General features: G+C 39.3%; 1 protein-coding gene across 6 annotated transcripts in view; it reads left to right on the top strand.

Annotated features, from left to right (window-relative positions):
* Window positions 1-18,433, top strand: part of LOC124148276 (solute carrier family 12 member 4-like) — a 179,986-nt gene that overhangs the window by 131,610 nt on the left and 29,943 nt on the right. For 4 of the 6 annotated variants that reach the window (XM_046519289.2, XM_046519287.2, XM_046519286.2 and 1 more), the window contains 7 exons: window positions 489-599; window positions 1,313-1,318; window positions 7,837-7,983; window positions 9,683-9,868; window positions 11,479-11,690; window positions 16,358-16,563; window positions 17,679-17,819. In XM_046519289.2, coding sequence (XP_046375245.1) covers window positions 489-599; window positions 1,313-1,318; window positions 7,837-7,983; window positions 9,683-9,868; window positions 11,479-11,690; window positions 16,358-16,563; window positions 17,679-17,819 — 1,009 coding nt within the window. The remainder of the gene's footprint in view (window positions 1-488; window positions 600-1,312; window positions 1,319-7,836; window positions 7,984-9,682; window positions 9,869-11,478; window positions 11,691-16,357; window positions 16,564-17,678; window positions 17,820-18,433) is intronic. The other 2 variants (XM_046519288.2, XM_046519285.2) reach the window with 1 other exon arrangement.

The following is an 18,433-nucleotide window of genomic DNA, read 5'->3' as shown; positions in this document are numbered from 1 at the left end:
TTATACTAACCGGCTGATGTCATGGTGTATAATGTTGTCTTGGGAACGTAACTGTGGTCAAAATATCACTGTTCACCCAGCAGTGATTAGTACCCATTAGGATGAGATGGTAATGTGACTGTTAACATTTTTCTCAGGCAGCTTGGGTTGTATACTCCCCAGGGAGCTGAGAACGAAAATCGATTGTACACTGATCCATGGACCAGGTTATAGTTATTATCATCATCACAACTGACCCTGCGAACGCTTACACGATTTACATTGTGTTGTGGGTGCAAGATAGATCTAATTATCACACAAAGATACCACACCAATCAAAAATTCTTGTAGCTTGAGAACTCATACTGATAAATTCCTTACATCTGTCACTTGAGGTGTACATGATTTAACATGTTTGTGGACACCAGCAGTATCGTGAAGCACGTGACCATTCAGTTTGTAAAAGTTTTAAAGTGTTCATGTAAAACACATTTTTGCTTCTGTTTCAGGATGACTTGCAACATCAGGGTAAAATCTCACAAATCATCAACCGCATTGCCAACTACCAGGCAGGTATTACCCCCAACCCTAACGACGTGGAGAAGGGAAAGGGACAACAGGTAAATATATACCCTGGTCTTCTGTGATATAAACAGGATTTTGTGTTGTTCACTTCACAGGTACTTCACTGTGCGTGTCATTTTACTCAGATACCTAGTGTTCTTGAATTCACTTGGATTTTGTGCATTGTTACAGATGGTTTTATCAATGTGTGTTGTGGGTTTTGTAATTGGTATGGAAATATGATAGACTGTGTTTAGGTCATTTATCTGTTTTAATAAATGAATCAAAATTGTTTTCTTTCTATTGACATTAATGATTTCAGAGCTCCACACACGATGTAACATGATTGTGCTTATCAGTATTTTGTAAATAAATAGTGAAGAAGATATGAAAAATATTTAGAAATTTTGACATGTGCAAGAATTTCTTCTTAAAAAATGTGCATGACTAAATATCTAGTTATTGTGGTGACAATAGTATTGTCAACATTTTTTAAAGATTTTTAAAGTGTTTATCTTTTTTTCATTGTATTGTTTACTTTACCTACTGTCAGAGCACCTCAATGAACACACACTTTTTTATTGTTTAATAAACTTCTTATTTTAAATCCACCTATGTATTCAATTATCTTCAGCTTATGGGCAAATCTGGGTCATTGGGATTTCTGTAATATTTGTTCATTTCTCTATCAATCCAGTTTGTGTTCCATTTAATTTATTTTTTCCATTTTCTCTCTTTCCCCTTTTATTACTGTCTGGATATATTGTAGACAAAAGTAAGTATTTTGTTAGATTTATTTGTTTTGCCTTTCCCATCTTACCTTGCTTGAACTAAGAATGATGTAACCCGTAGTGATAGTGTAGGAGACAGATACAGATCCTGTTGTCATGGTATGTGTGTCTGGTTAGGACGGCCTAACATGGAGCCATGTCAAAGATTTGTGTTTCTATGTAGCACCAACATTTTATCATTTCCCAATCTACAGACCAGAGGGGTCAAAAGCACTTTACAGCTCTACTCACTTGTTGACTCACTCAATACCAGCTGATAAGACTGTATCCAAATGTCACTGTCATGGAGGACCTCACTCTGATCTGAACAGTTTGCAATAGTGTGATGCTGGCTGTCTTGGTGTTAGTTTAAACCCATGAATCACAGACTGATTCCTCCTTCCTGCCTACTTGTACAAGATTGCTTTAGGTTATTGTTGCCTAGGAAATAAATGATAAGAAAGGTTTTAAAATCACTAATTCTGAATTACAATAAAGTGTTGCCCTTTGTGAAATTAAAGTTTCTTTTCATCACACTATTTCCTTATTGAGTATGAATGAAGTAACACAAAGTATTAACTGAATAATACATTATTTCTTGATACGTTTCACAAGCAGATTCTTCAATAATATAATTGCCAGACATCAAAATTTTATTAAATGGTATCTGTAATATTTTCTTTGAAATAATCAGCCGATTGTGTAGATAAGGTCCTAAATTACAGTCATTGGATATTTATTGTGGCAATAATTATTTAGAATTGAAGAAAACTGAGAATTATTTTATTTTTGTGATGTAGTACAGGAGTATTGTCAGCCTCAGTTGATGACATACTCTCATAGCCATGGCCCATGAAACAGGATTTGTATTTGTACACAGGTTTCTCAAACAATGGCATTGTTGGTTTTATTACTGAAATAATGAACTCAAAACAATAATATATTCATAAGGCATTAGAAAATATGGAAAACACTGCCGTTGTTAGAAAGACCTTGATTTCCCTGTGTCTTTCAAACACTCTTGTAGACATAGTGCCACTTGGAGATCTTTGATAGAAGACTAGATTTGTAAATGTTGTTTATGTCATATTAATCTGCTATTTCTTTCAGTAATTTCATCCAGTTGTTATCATCAGTGATGCATACTTTGCATGGGATAAAAAAAATGTTGCTGCATATTTATGCTGATTTCTAACTTATAGATAGATCATGTTTGCCCTTTTTCCCAGTTCACAAAGAAATACACTCAGTCAACATGCTGTAAGAATATGTTGTATATGTAGAATAACGTTGTGAACACTATACTGCTCAACATTTGTTAAGGGTATAGCAATACATGCACTAGTATTGTTGCAACACTGTTAGGATATGACATTAGTGACATATAAAAACACACCCTGTTGGGTCCTGGGTTAGAACAGCCCCCAGGGAACAACCTATGCTGGCTGTAAGAGGTGACCAAATGGATCAGGTGCTCAGACTCTGTGATTTGGTTGATAGCATGTCCTCGTACTCTAACGGTGGGGAACGTTCCTCACAATACTGATCTCTGGATTGTCTGATCCAGACCTGTTTTTTTACTGGCTGTCATCATATAGCAGGAATATCCCTGAATCTGGCATTAAACAATAAACAAACATACAACAATCAACAATCAACATAAAAATACAAATGAAAGTGTACAACACTACTTGATGCTTCAAAAGGAAGTCTGTTTTTGAATATGTGAGCCTAGTCATGTCACCTTGTTCATCACCGGACCACCACATGCATGCTACCAAGGTACTGAGACCTGTGTCACACTGGGCTCTCCTCCAAACCACTGTTATATGTAAAACCTCAAAGACAGAGAATAACCAGCCCAGAAATGGGCTTCACACATTGTAGTATTGTACCCATGTCAGGAATTGAACCCGAGTCTTCGGCGTGACGAGCGAACGCTTTAACCACTAGGCTACCAGACTGTCCCTAAACCAACAAAAGACAATCTAAAATTAATTTAAGGCTTTCAATGTGGACCTTGCAGCTTTAAGTGCTCCCAACGTGCTTCTGTCTGATGGTTTCACAGTGCTTCATGTTATATAAAACAGAATTTTGGACCTTATTATTAATGTTTGGAATTATATTGAGTTTTACTATGTCCGATTTGTTTCCTACCATGGGAAACTTTTTTCAGTCCTTTTAAGATCAGTCCCTAGTGTTTACAGTGAGAATGAAATAAGAAACTGTAAATGTTTCTTTTGGAATAGAAATGTTTAAGAGGAAAATTGCCGATTTCTGGAACAAATTGTTTCATCAAGACATTGTCATGTTCTTGATATTTGTTTTGTCGGATTGCAGTTTTTCAATTTTCTCTGCACAGAGATAAATCAATGCAAAAATCTTGTTCAGTCCAATTTAAAACATTTTAGAAACTTATTTACTGCGATCATGATTGAAGAGTCTCATCCTTTCATGGGGCCGTCATGGTGGCTAAGCCTATACAGTCTTGAGAGAGGGAAATCGCATTTGAATCTAATGATTTTTTCAATACATCTGCAGTCATCTGAAGAAGAAACTAACAATAAATGAAGCCAGACAATCACTGGTTTATTTTTATCCCTGAAGAACAGAAACTTTTTTTCAAACTTTGAAACTTATGAAAACTTTGCGAAAACCTTGTCTGATCTAGCCTGTGTCATGCGAGTTCTCTTTCATCTGGTGAGTGACAAAGTGACTTCTGGCAGGGATCAAGTGTAGACATCAGTGGCTTCCACAAGCACTTTAGCTGTACCAATATTTGGCCGCCTTCAACAGCCAAGACGGATTATTTTAGACGTGTGATAATTTGCCAAGGTCATATATTTTATCAATGTAGATTTCCCAACAGAAATCATTTTTTATCCAGAAAGGTCACAACTGTCTTCATAAGATAATCTTTGAATTTAAGTTCCAAGTCAGTCGGGGGCACGGGGGCCCAGTTGTCTGAGGTGCCTTGATTCGCTGTGCAGTGTTGCATCCCTTGGGCACGTTAGAAAGCTGTGAACATTGGTTCGAATCCCAGTTCGCCCTGATAATGTTTCTAGGTTTGTCAGCATGTCCATGCTCGTGGGTTCCACCGAAGTGGTAAACGTCTGAGATGTGCATCACTTCAGGCTTCCTCCCACAGTAAGCTGGCTCGCTGTGGTATATCTGAAATACTGTTAATAGCAGTGTTAAACTAAACTCACTACTCAATAAACAATTGGGTGTATAATAAGACATATTTATGAGTCCGGGAAAATTTCAATATTACCCTTAGGTTTGAAAGATAAACTTACTTAAATTTCCCTATTAGAATTTGTTATGGTGATTCTAGTCAGTTTAAGCAACACATGGTTATCTTGATCTCTGCATAAAGAAATGCCTGTGTAACAACACTACACTTGAACTTGTAAATCATCATGATAATCATCATGATGGTAATGATAATTGGCCAAGTTTTGCTATCTTCAGTCCGTTCACCTGTAGCGATACGATGTAGGTTCTGAGTGCACATAACACCCGAAACAGCAATTTTTCCCGAAGAATGGAGGTACATTATGCACAAAAAAATGTGGCACGAGAACCTCTTTCCCTCACTCACTCAATGTTATGCATTCAAATTAGGGCTAATAATCTAAATGAGTAGACTAGAAATCGTAACACAGATGTATCATGTTTGTAGCATCGCTAACATTTTATACTGTTTGCAAATTGGCTATTATATCAGTTATAAATAACTTAATCCTTCTCTTTTCCTCTAGATCCAGATGGAAGTTTGTTGAAATAATTAATATAGTGTTGATAGTTTGTGTCCTTCCAGGTCCTAGCTGGTCTGTTCTGCTGCATAGGGTATAGAACAGTTTGCAAGTTGTGTGTTAGTTGAACGTTTAACTAACTGTAAGATTGTTTTGATTTGTGTGTTATAGTTGCTAAAACATATAGTAGATTTAAACATCTGATTAACACATTTTTAATGTTTCAAAATCATTACATTTATTTTTCATTTGGGGGCAGTTATAGTGTGCTCCATGTTGGGATACAGTGTCACATTTCCGACTATCCGAACATTGTTGCTGTCATGGTTTTCTGAAATAACAAATATATATTGCTGTCTTTCTTGCTAATTGGATGGAAATAGGAAAACTGACTGGCAGCAATTTATTTAGTCCTTCAGAGTTAAATAGAAAGCAGCAAACCAGAGGTGGCCCCTTGAGATTTTAACGGGGAACGCGGTGTCCACTTCTTGAATGTCTCACGGGGGGGGGGGGAGGGTGCACATGATTTTTAACTGTCAGTTTCAGGATTTTGTAGAAAAGTGGTGTCACATTTTGAATATTTGGGTGAAAGATGATAGAGTGAAGATTCCCTTGTCATTCAATGTACCAGAACACAAGCATTTCAATAAATAGTTTTTTTGTTTTTTTTGTCATTTGGGTCCATAATGTTGTTATGTAGTTTTCCAAAGGGAGGTGTTCAAACCTTCTGACACTCCTCGACACTACTTTTAGTGGTTTAGATGTATGTTTTAGACCAGGCATGACACTGGTGAAAAACCTGCTTGAGATTAGTGTGGACCATCTCATCTCCAGACAGTTTGAAGACAAATGTAATATAAATAACTTGGTCACCTAAATGGTCCTGACCATTTAAATGCAGACACCAACAATTTCAATGACAATCTTCTTAAACTTAAACTTTTTTGTCAAATGTATATCATGGCTCAAACCTCAAACAAATCTTTGATGTTATAAAGCATTCTTGGTACTGTGCGAGCCAAATTTTAAGACTAAATCGAAGACTGAAGACTGTGTTTTCCGTGTACGTTACCAAGAACCCAGGCAGCATGAGCCCGTTTACTGTTTCCGTGGAAACATCTGCATCCTCCTCACCACCATGTGCAATCACATTTCAAAGACATGTTTTTCTGTCTTTGAAACCATTGAAGATTCAGTAGCACTAATAGCAGTAAGCAGGCCTGCGAAGAAAGTACCAAAAAAATCTTTTAAGCCAACTGACCTTAAGATATGTTCTAGGTACCAAAATTTTTACCATTTGTGGAAGCAGCCAGCTTCAGCACTGCATAGTGGCGCCAGAAATAGATGATATGTTTTTCTCCTGAAAATTGAATTTGGCAGAAACTTGACATGTTGAAGCACCTTATTTGTTCAGCTTTCTCTGTCAGATTCTTCATGAAATGTTTAATGTTTGGATGTCTATTGACATAAAACTTAAATGCCTTTTGAGCTATTTGAAAATTGATGAAGATGTGTATATATTTGTTAAATGATAAACACAGTTGTCAAGAAAGCAGTATCCACTTTGGGAGAGGCAGAGGGGAATAAGCCTATAGCAGAGTCATACTTTAGCAAACATTTTCCAATTTCCAGTTAGCTAAATAAGTATTCAATAATAGCACCAGATAACCAAGTATTAAATAATAGCACCAGATAATTCAATATTAAGTAATATAACCAGATAATGACAGGGATATATGTAGGATTATAAATCAAGTGCCCTTGGCAGGCAAATTGAGGGGAGAACTCCTCATTTTGTTTACATTGATTTAAGGTTCTTATATTAAGTTCAGAACTTCAGAGATATTTTAGCATTGTATTTTAACATTGTGTCCAGTAAGTCTACGCATCAAAACCTCTTCCTCTGTATTGGTCCTGTAATCAGTGGTACTCAAGTCACCTCTATAAAGACATAACATTAGTTCCAACTATTTTAACATGAATTGGGAAATTCTTTCAGGGAATTTCTACTGACATTTTCTGCAGATGTGGGATGAATCTCAGCCTCTTAGCCTATCTGGATAATCCCCAGAATTATGTTTTAAAGGATATTATAATTTAGTATGAAAGGACATGACAGCTGCTTACCCACTCGCTACACATAGATTACCAATGTGCTATATATGGCATAAGTTGCTTATCTATTAATCTCAGTATTTTATTATCAATCATTCATGTACATAACTCCCAAATTTGCTGTTTCTGTTGTGTGTTCATTCATCAAAGGGTTGTAGTAACTTGTACTACATAAAGTTAATATCAATTTAAACAATCTTTCAGATACATTATTTTTGCTAAGTGTGTTCATCTATCCAAGGATTGTACCATTACCCAGCTTTTAGATTGTGAAATCTGCTTCCTGTCCATCTTGTATATCATCTCACGCTTCCCTTGAGAGTGGAGAGGTTCATATAAAAACGATGTAATATTTGATAGTCTTAAACACACTACTAAAATAATGCCTCTTAGATATATGTCCTGTAATAAAAATAATAACAATATTTTTTCTGCCATTATTTTCATAATTCTATTTGGTAATCTTTAACTTTTGAACCATTTCATTTTTTGTTTTATATTAATCTTTTTGAAGAAGGTATGGTGTTTATTCATGTTTATATTTGTTTTCTAACATTTATTAAATTCTTCAGACTGGTGATGTTTAGGGATAATAACAGCAGTGTAGCAAAGAAACAACTTGTTCATACAGGTACAATATCTTGTTTCAGAAAGCCAACCTAGGAACTGTACTCGGGGTGTATCTACCATGTATTCAAAACATCTTCGGCATCCTGTTGTTTGTGCGGATGACCTGGATTGTGGGAATGGCGGGCGCCATGGAGTCCTTCTTCGTCGTCCTCATCAGTTGTCTGACGGTGAGTCCACCTATGTCCACCAGACGTGATGACAAAATTAAATAAGTGATGACTGCATTCCCGTGATCACCAACATTCAAGCTTGTTTCATGGTTATGGAATGGCTTGAAATTGCACATTAGACTGGAAATCTGGAAGAGTGATGTAAATGTAATTACTTTCGGAAAAAAGATGCAGTCAGATTGCCTTTTTGTGTGAAAAGAGTGAACTGCCAGCTGTCAGATTTTTTATTTGTTGTCAAAATACAGCAATTAAATGCAGGCCAGCTTGGAATTTTCCTGATGCAGGTGGTTCCTGAAAAGCCGAGACAAGGTATTTTCAGCCTTCTGTGGTAGCTTGTAATGTATTCTTTCATCTTTGCATTGAACCTATGGAACCCCTTAACCACAACTGGGGGGCACAGGTGGCGAGTCATGCAGGGCACTACAATTTGCTGGAAGAGTTGCATCCCTTAGTCGGGCCACAGACCTGTGATCATGGGTTTGGGCCAAGATTCACCTTGATTATGTGTCTAGGTTTGTCAGCACCGACCTGTGCCTGTGGCATTCACCACATTGTTAAAATCAAAAACCTGCATGACTTCACGCTTTCGCCCAGATAAAGTTGGACCCGTGAAGATCCGGAGTAGAATAGGTCTTCAGCAACCCATGCTGACCGTAAAAGGCAACTATGCTTGTCATAAGAGGCGACTAACAGATCGGGTGGTCAGACTCGCTGACTTGGTTGATGCATGTCATCGTATCCCAATCGCGTGGATCGATGCTCATGATGTCAATCACTGGATTGTCTGGCCCAGACTCGATTATTTACAGACCGCAGTCATATAGCTGGAATATTGCTGAGTGCGGTGTTAAACAACAAACAAACAAAACATAAAGTTGACGTGACTGAAATGTTGCTGTTTTAAACTCAACTCACTCACTCTTTATGACATCTATTTGTACCTCCCTGTAATCAGTGATATAAGCTATTTGGACAAAGCTATAGCAAATGTTAAGTCATAATGGTAGGTAATTGTCCACGATTCTCCCTGCTTATGATATTTGGGTTTGTCAAGCACCGTCCCCATGTTTGTGGGTTTCACAAAGTGAGCTTCTGAAACATGCATCACTTTCCGCTTTCCGGCCTCATTAAGCTGCAACTGTGATATAAGTCCAATACTGTTGACAGCAGTATAAAACACAACTCACTCACTACAAAGGCCCCTCCTTCTCCATGGCTGTGAGACCTCAGATTGCCCAATGATATAAGGCTAAGCAGAGTTGTGTCCCTTGGCCACCAGCTTGGTTTTCATTCAGAAAGCACCCTAATCCTTGGGTTTTGAGCCCTTTACCACTATATATTAGCCCTATATTGAAGGGCTTTGTATCACAAAACCTGACCTGGACTCGAGTACCTGATTTTTATGGTAATATGCCACATAATCAACATGGTTTTTTCTTCATTGCATCATCAAACTGCATACTATTTCTCTTCCATGTCTGCTAGACTGATGTTGGAGAAATGAAGATGTGAGTTATCTCCCCTGGTACCATTTCAGAGCACTGCTATGCATGCCTATTTAAATGCTTTTCTCAATACCCAACCAGTGGAAAGTCTCAATAGTTAATAGAGACAAAAACAGGATTCAAACATTTTTGGTGTGCAATAATAAACCTGCTGTATTAATATGCCTAACCATATCTGTTACCATTTTCAGACACTGTTGACCTCCATTTCAATGAGTGCTATTGCCACAAATGGCGTCGTCCCTGCCGGGGGATCTTACTTCATGATTTCCCGTGCCCTTGGACCAGAGTTCGGTGGCGCTGTGGGAGTGCTCTTCTACCTGGGAACTGCTGTAGCTTCTTCCATGTACATCATTGGTGCTGTGGAGATATTAGTGGTAAGCACCATCAACTTCATGAAACATGTTGTCAGATAGAATGCCCCACTTTTCTCTCGACATGGATTTGTTCAAGCATCCTTCTCCTTAAAGGGGAAGTGTACACGCAAAAATCACTTTCTTTCTTTTTCTAAACAAAACGCAATTTTAGAATTAATTAGTATCTGTGTTTGAAAATATACACTCATTTTTTTCACAGTGAAAGTAGGAAGCTCACAATAGTGTGAAAATGATATGCCGTTATGAGGCCTTCGTTTTTCGAGCTAAACAGGCCTGAGTTATCCCCCTTAGATTATGACGTAATTGGTGCCAATTCAACTGGGTCCCTGTCTATTCTCAACACAAAAGATATCAAGGACCAGTTTGCGGTAAAACAACATGGTCTACGACACACTCCGGCGCAGTGGTGACTCAGCATAACACTATGCTGGCTGGCATCTGAGACACTAGAATCATACACCTAGACCTACACCACGTGAAGCGGCTCTAACAAAGCATGATGACGTCATAATGTTTATCAATTGGCACCAATGACGTCATATTGCAAGGGGCATAAGCCATGGTGTTTTTGTTGTGGAAATAGAACACTTGGTAAATGTGAAAAATATAAATCGTTTTAATGCAAAAAATATGTTAATTAAATATGATGTTTATATATTTTTGTCTATGACACTTCTATGTTAACACTTTTAATGTGGAAAAAGTACAAGAAAAATAGGTTAATTTCCGTGTGAACTTGCCCTTTAAGGATGTAACCGCCTCCGTGGTCTAGTGGTAGAGTGTCCGCCCGGAGAGCGGAAGGTCCGGGGTTCGATCCCCGGCCGCGTCATACCATAAGACGTTAAAAGATGGTACTTGTTGTTACCCTGTCTGGCGCTCGGCATTAAGGGGCTAAAACAAGGACTGGTCGGCTCGGAGTCAGTATACTGTGTCTGAGTGGGGTATTCATGTTAAACTGCGGCATGGTATCTCAGTGAGCTAGCACTATAAATCGGCATTAGTCCGGACTAGTACAAGCAGCCACCAAAACACACACACGTACATGCACGTCGCTATATAAGTGCAATAATCTTGGACGCGACGTTAAACCCCATTTCACCTCACCTTAAGGAAGTAACTCTATCATGGTTTTGGAGGTTATGCAGCTTATGAGGATATTTTGTATCTATGTTTTGAAAGCCAACTAAAAGGACTACTTATTAAAGATGGTCTCTCTCTATTACATCAATGCTTGCTGTATCACTTAAGATAATCAAATGTTTGGTCCTGGCAGAGTCTTTACCTGGGGCCCATTCCACTAAATATTCTAAGCGCTTCGGTGATTGTAACTCCTATACTTTAACATAGGCTGCAGTCATCGTAGCGCTAAGATTGCTAGTGGAAGAGAGCCCAGCAGAACAACAGTTAAATTGTTATACTTTTATATGGTCTCAAGGACTATAACAAGTAAGGGTTCACTGGCATTCAAATCATTCAGAAAATAGTCAATAATCTGAATATTCCAGTTACCTACAGAGCCTCATGACTATATCTTTTGTATTATATATAATTATAATCTTGTTTAACTGAAACCATCATTAATATTAAGGCACAATAAACTTCACTTTCAGACTTATATGGCCCCACAGATGGACATTTTCGGGAATGTATTCCACAGTTACAGATTATATGGAACAGCAGTCATGCTGCTCTTAGCATTTGTAGTGTTCATTGGCGTCAAGTTCGTCAGCAAGTTTGCTGCCCTGTCACTGGCGTGTGTCATCATATCTATTGTCTCCATCTACGTCGGCATCTTCGCCTCCAACCCTGACAGCAGCGTGGAGTAAGTACAAACTGTCTTGCGACTTGCTTTATTCATTTACTTGATAATAACATCTTACAGGATTAAGGTTGCCTTTTTCTCAGTGCTGAATGCTTGCATCACTTCTCAAGATATTTTCCCCAAAATTGTAGATCAACAATGAAAATGAAATATAATTTCATTGGTTTTGATATCACATTAATTTCATAATGTCTCCTGTGTAACTGCTTGTGCTATGTGCGCTGAGATCAAGTGAGCAATTGTAGTCCATGGTGTGGGTAGAGGGGGTGATATTGCTGAGTGTGGCTACAACTTTTGGACTCTGAATAGAAAATGGTACAGATCACGTTTGGTGATCCACCATGATCTGACTGTAACACTCTGATGATGTTGAATATAGCACCAATGACCAATAAAACGCTATTTCCATCGTAGATCTATTTCCTGACACCTGAAATATGCACTGAGTATTCCATGCTTGTTTCTGGAGAATCCAAAGTTGAGATTCGATGGCTGGGATGTGTGATCCCATGGGTATTCTGCGGTACCGCATGCTTGTTGTTTGAACCAGCTTCTGAAGATCCTGGGTCCTGGCTGATTGTGTGCCATGGTGCCCTGATTAGGGCTGGGACGAGTCCACATTGACCACCCGGGTACCCGACACCCTATTACCCAGCCCTACCACGATACCCGCTATAGGTCTCACGCGTTGGGTACAAAATGTCCGAATGGGAATTGTTTTACCCCAGCCCTGGCAAAAACTATTTAGATACACATATAAAACAATCTGATCATGCAGTTGACAGATGCTTTATCCTTACTCAAACATATAAAATTCAGAACGAATGCCTGCATAGTGAGAAAGAAATACGAATATTAGCTATACTTGTAGTGTAACCATTGCGTTTTATTGTTAATGTCATTAAACAGTATGTTACGTGACTAACCACGGGTCCAGGTAGTCATATGGGTACCCGGGGCCTACTCAGGACCCACCAGACCTGAATACTCGAGTTACCCGTCCCAGCCCTAGCCCTGATGGCACAGATCATACCGCATGCTAACAATGACTGGTTTGTCTGCCCATAAAATAGCTTGAATATTGCTAAAAATAACATTCACTCATTCATCGTGTGAATTGGTTGACAGTGTCATCACTCATTCATTGTGTGGCTTGGTTGACAGTGTCATCACTCAGTCATTGTGTGACTTGGTTGACAGTGTCATCACTCATTGATTGTGTGACTTGGTTGACAGTGTCATCACTCATTCATTGTGTGACTTGGTTGACAGTGTCATCACTCATTCATTGAGTGACTTGGTTGACAGTGTCATCACTCATTCATTGTGTGGCTTGGTTGACAGTGTCATCACTCAGTCATTGTGTGACTTGGTTGACAGTGTCATCACTCATTCATTGTGTGACTTGGTTGACAGTGTCATCACTCATTCATTGTGTGACTTGGTTGACAGTGTCATCACTCATTCATTGTGTGACTTGGTTGACAGTGTCATCACTCATTCATTGTGTGACTTGGTTGACAGCGCAATCACTCATTCATTGTGTGACTTGGTTGACAGTGTCATCACTCATTCATTGTGTGACTTGGTTGACAGTGTCACAACTCATTCATTGTGTGACTTGGTTGACAGTGCCATCACTCATTCATTGTGTGGCTTGGTTGACAGTGCCATCACTCATTCATTGTGTGACTTGATTGACAGTGCCTTTACTAATTCATTGTGTGACTTGGTTGACAGTGTCACAACTCATTCATTGTGTGACTTGGTTGACAGTGCCTTTACTAATTCATTGTGTGACTTGGTTGACAGCGCCTTTACTCATTCATTGTGTGACTTGGTTGACAGTGCCATCACTCATTCATTGTGTGACTTGATTGACAGTGTCACAACTCATTCATTGTGTGACTTGGTTGACAGTGTCATCACTCATTCATTGTGTGACTTGATTGACAGTGCCTTTACTCATTCATTGTGTGACTTGGTTGACAGTGCCATCACTCATTCATTGTGTGACTTGATTGACAGTGTCACAACTCATTCATTGTGTGACTTGGTTGACAGTGTCACAACTCATTCATTGTGTGACTTGGTTGACAGTGCCATCACTCATTCATTGTGTGGCTTGGTTGACAGTGTCACAACTCATTCATTGTGTGACTTGGTTGACAGTGCCATCACTCATTCATTGTGTGGCTTGGTTGACAGTGCCATCACTCATTCATTGTGTGACTTGATTGACAGTGCCTTTACTAATTCATTGTGTGACTTGGTTGACAGTGTCACAACTCATTCATTGTGTGACTTGGTTGACAGTGTCATCACTCATTCATTGTGTGGCTTGGTTGACAGTGTCATCACTCAGTCATTGTGTGACTTGGTTGACAGTGTCATCACTCATTCATTGTGTGACTTGGTTGACAGTGTCATCACTCATTCATTGTGTGACTTGGTTGACAGTGTCATCACTCATTCATTGTGTGACTTGGTTGACAGTGTCATCACTCATTCATTGTGTGACTTGATTGACAGTGCCTTTACTCATTCATTGTGTGACTTGGTTGACAGTGCCATCACTCATTCATTGTGTGACTTGATTGACAGTGTCACAACTCATTCATTGTGTGACTTGGTTGACAGTGTCATCACTCATTCATTGTGTGACTTGGTTGACAGTGCCATCACTCATTCATTGTGTGACTTGATTGACAGTGTCACAACTCATTCATTGTGTGACTTGGTTGACAGTGCAATCGTTACCTGATGGCATTGGTTATTGTTCATGCTATCAACCTCTTGTTTTGTATTTTCCAACTTGATTACTTCAAGTTGGAGCGCTACGTCTGTAACATTGCTGACTGTGACATTCCTTTGCTCACAGCTGAGGTTAGATGACCTATGAGTTATCTGGTAGGGAAAGACCCTCTGTCTGTATCACTGATGCATGGTAAATACTTCCATCAGAGGGAAGTCTGGAGATTGCATTGTCTCAATGGTGTGGAGTCCAGACACTAATTCAGTATCCACTGTGACATTAGGCGGGTATTTCGGGCTCTGAGTGCACCATAAATCCTTGATTAAATGCCTAGACAGTTATCAAAACTTTCAATAACACCTCACATGCAACAATTATGCTGTCTTTTAAGGCAGGCAATTATTTTGGGTAAAATTTCTCAAACTGAACACATAGTGACAACAGTCAGAATCGATCTTTTACTCAATACAACACACAGATTTTATACCATATCCTTGTTTGTATGTTTGTTTAACACCACACTCGACACTGTTCAAGCTGTATGACGGCAGCCTGTAAATAATCAAATCAGGGCCTGACAATCCAGTGATTGATTTTGTGAGCAACAATCTATGCTGTTGGGGTACAATGACATTCATCAACAAAGTCACAGAACCTGAACACACGTTCCATTTTATCGCCTCTTACCACAAGCATAGGCTGCTCAGAAACCCCATGGGGCCCCCCATCTTTGTATGAGCTGCACATTGATTTACATGTTTATGCAAGGCAGTCATTTATTGTTTTCACAAGCCTGTCAGACCATGCATTTACTCACGCCAGACATCTAATCAAGAATATACAGTACAGGTTAACAAAGCCTATGAAAAGAACTGTCCAACTGGCACATACAGAGACATATGGGTCGGTCATCTGCCCTGAGTCAGGAGGAGGTCATGCCATGTTTGGTGGAGCCAATCATTTCAGAGTCAATCATCAGCGCCACCAGACAATCTGTTACCTTTATGCAGTTTGTGAAACACCGGGGATGATATATTAGGACATGCAGAGTGACTATTTGTGATTATTCCACCTTTCATCCATTTTTGAAAGAAAAAAGGTAACAAATAGCAGTAATAACAATGCTATTTCTTATCTTCTAGCTAATACATCTCTCTTCTTGTCATTAACACAGTTTAGGTACAACAGTGTCAGATACGTACAACATTAGCAACAATTAAGACACCAATTCTGATCCATCAGCAGCTGATACTTCTGTTCATGGTACAAAATATTAGATACCACAATGCTTGATAAATGCAACAAATAGGGCAATAAAGACACCATTTCTACGTTCCCATTAATTTCATGTTTCTGTTCATGTGACAGAAACTTTGGCTGCAACCATTTTTGATGTATAAAACAAATAGTAGCTGTAAAGAAACAAATTCTAATCCCAAAAGACCCAATATTATTGTTCATGTGAATGGCCGGATGTAAGAGACATGTTTTGAGTGTCTCCTGGGGCTGGCATGTCCGGAACTGACTTCAGTGTGTGTGCAGACTGGGTGCAGGTCCATAGGTGTCGACAAACACAGGGCGCCACAATTCACTGTGCAGCATTGCGATCCTCAGACATGCCAGAAACATGTTATCATGGGTTCCAGTCCCAGACTTGTCTTCCTTATGTGTCCACAGATTTGTCAGCACCATGGGTTTCACTATACTGGTAAAAGTCTAAGACCTACAACACTTAGGCTTCCGTCCCGCCTTGAGCTGACGCACCATGTTATTACTGTAGTACAGTTAAGAGGGACATTAAACCCAACGCACTCACTCACTCACTCACTCACTCACTCACTCACTCACTCACTCACAAATTGAGTGTGACAAATTGTGTACATCATCATTGACAGCATCCTTCTGCCAACAGGATTTGTGTTCTCGGAGATCGACTGCTGACGAGTGAGTCCGTCATGATGAACGGAACCTTCTTCTGTGAGAAAAACACTTCCAGCTCCATCTACCAACACTACTGCGGAGTCAACAACAACACCGGCGACGCATGCGAGTACTACAACAAAAACGAAGTTCTTAAGCTCAAGGGTATTCCAGGCCTTGCAAGTGGGAAATTTATTGGTAAATTTATTTTTATTGAAACATTTTAGTTTTTGTGGATGCAACTTTGGCTGTGTTGGGGTCAGGACTATAGTTGTGTCAGTTATTTTTGTAGTCTTACTTGCCTTATTCTATGGTTTGTCTGCACCAGAAAATAAACTCATCAGATGAAATTGCAACTTGAGGTTGACAAAGTAATAATGATTATGGTAAGGCGGCAAGATGCAAGAAATGTACTGTGTCTGTTTTTGGCCTCCGGCAGCATCAGGCACCACATTCATTTTAATGTCTGCAAGGTGAAGTTCCCTTTTCATACTTGATCCCAGTGTTTGGAGGTAGTATTCCTGTGGCATGCAAAACCATATTTTCTCTTGTGTAGCATGCACACTTTACCCCAAAATATAACTGTATAGAGGGAGTGCTCATTATACACACAGACAATGAGTCCCCCAGAAAGCATAGACATTGGGAATAGCAAATGTATGGAAGAGCACCAGTGTTCATTGTATTTCTGTAGAGCTGTGTGTGTACAGCTGATTGCTAATTCCGGGCTTATGTAATTAATCTTTTATCACAAAACTGACATTTTTATTGATTCATTCACCTGCAGCGATATGATGTAGCTTTTGACTGCACTTTATATACAAAATACAATTTCCTTCTATATTCTACCCAAGAATTGGGGATGCACATTGCACTCAAGTGCACATTATTTACACTAGAAAATATGGTAATACAAGAGTTTGCATCTGGTATTCACAACAGTGGGAGCAGAAGAAAATTCCAAGTTTCTTAAAATAGATGCTCTCAAGATTTGTTTAGACTGTGTAAAGTGTGTTTACAAAACCAACAAGGTTATATAAGTAGGGATTCTATTGAACAACATGTAATACAGTTTATGAATGCACTGATAAATTGAACTGCACCAATAAGCTCAAGATTCAAATGTGAACTCAACATTGCACATTGTAATTTATCACCAAAGTTGTCGGTAATTTTATTGTGATAAGTAGAAATAAGATTGCCTTTGGGCAGAAAGATACATAAGTCCAGAAGTGACTTAATTATCTGAGTACCCAAGACCAAGTGACTGATAGTGAAATCTCCTGTATCCTCATATTGACTTTGTGTTACAGAGAACGTTTACAACCGCTACACAGAGGCAGAAAACATCATCGGCACAGACGAGAAGGGGGATGAGGCTCGGGGTGAGATCTTGGCTGAGATAACAACATCATTCATGATCCTCCTGGCTATCTACTTCCCCTCAGTTACAGGTCAGTATCCACACTGTTACAGTCAGTATCCACACTGTAACAGTAGGTATCCACACTGTTACAGGTCAGTATCCACACTGTTACAGTCGGTATCCACACTGTTACAGTCGGTATCCACACTGTTACAGGTCAGTATCCACACTGTAACAGTCAGTATCCACACTGTAACAGTAGGTATCCACACTGTTACAGTAGGTATCCACACTGTAACAGTAGGTATCCACACTGTTACAGTAGGTATCCACACTGTTACAGTCGGTATCCACACTGTTACAGTCGGTATCCACACAGTCGGTATCCACACTGTTACAGTAGGTATCCACACTGTTACAGTCGGTATCCACACTGTTACATTCGGTATCCACACTGTTACAGTCGGTATCCACACTGTAACAGTAGGTATCCACACTGTTACAGTCGTTATCCACACTGTTACAGTCGGTATCCACACTGTTACAGTCGGTATCCACACTGTTACAGGTCAGTATCCACACTGTTACAGTCGGTATCCACACAGTCGGTATCCACACTGTTACAGTCGGTATCCACACTGTTACAGTCGGTATCCACACTGTTACAGTCGGTATCCACACTGTTACAGTCGGTATCCACAC

The sequence above is a fragment of the Haliotis rufescens genome, unplaced genomic scaffold, assembly GCF_023055435.1.
Source record: "Haliotis rufescens isolate VD_foot unplaced genomic scaffold, xgHalRufe1.0.p SCAF_19, whole genome shotgun sequence".
NCBI lineage: Eukaryota > Metazoa > Mollusca > Gastropoda > Lepetellida > Haliotidae > Haliotis > Haliotis rufescens.
Note: the sequence above shows the minus strand (reverse complement) of the source record. Positions and strands in the feature narration are given on the sequence as shown.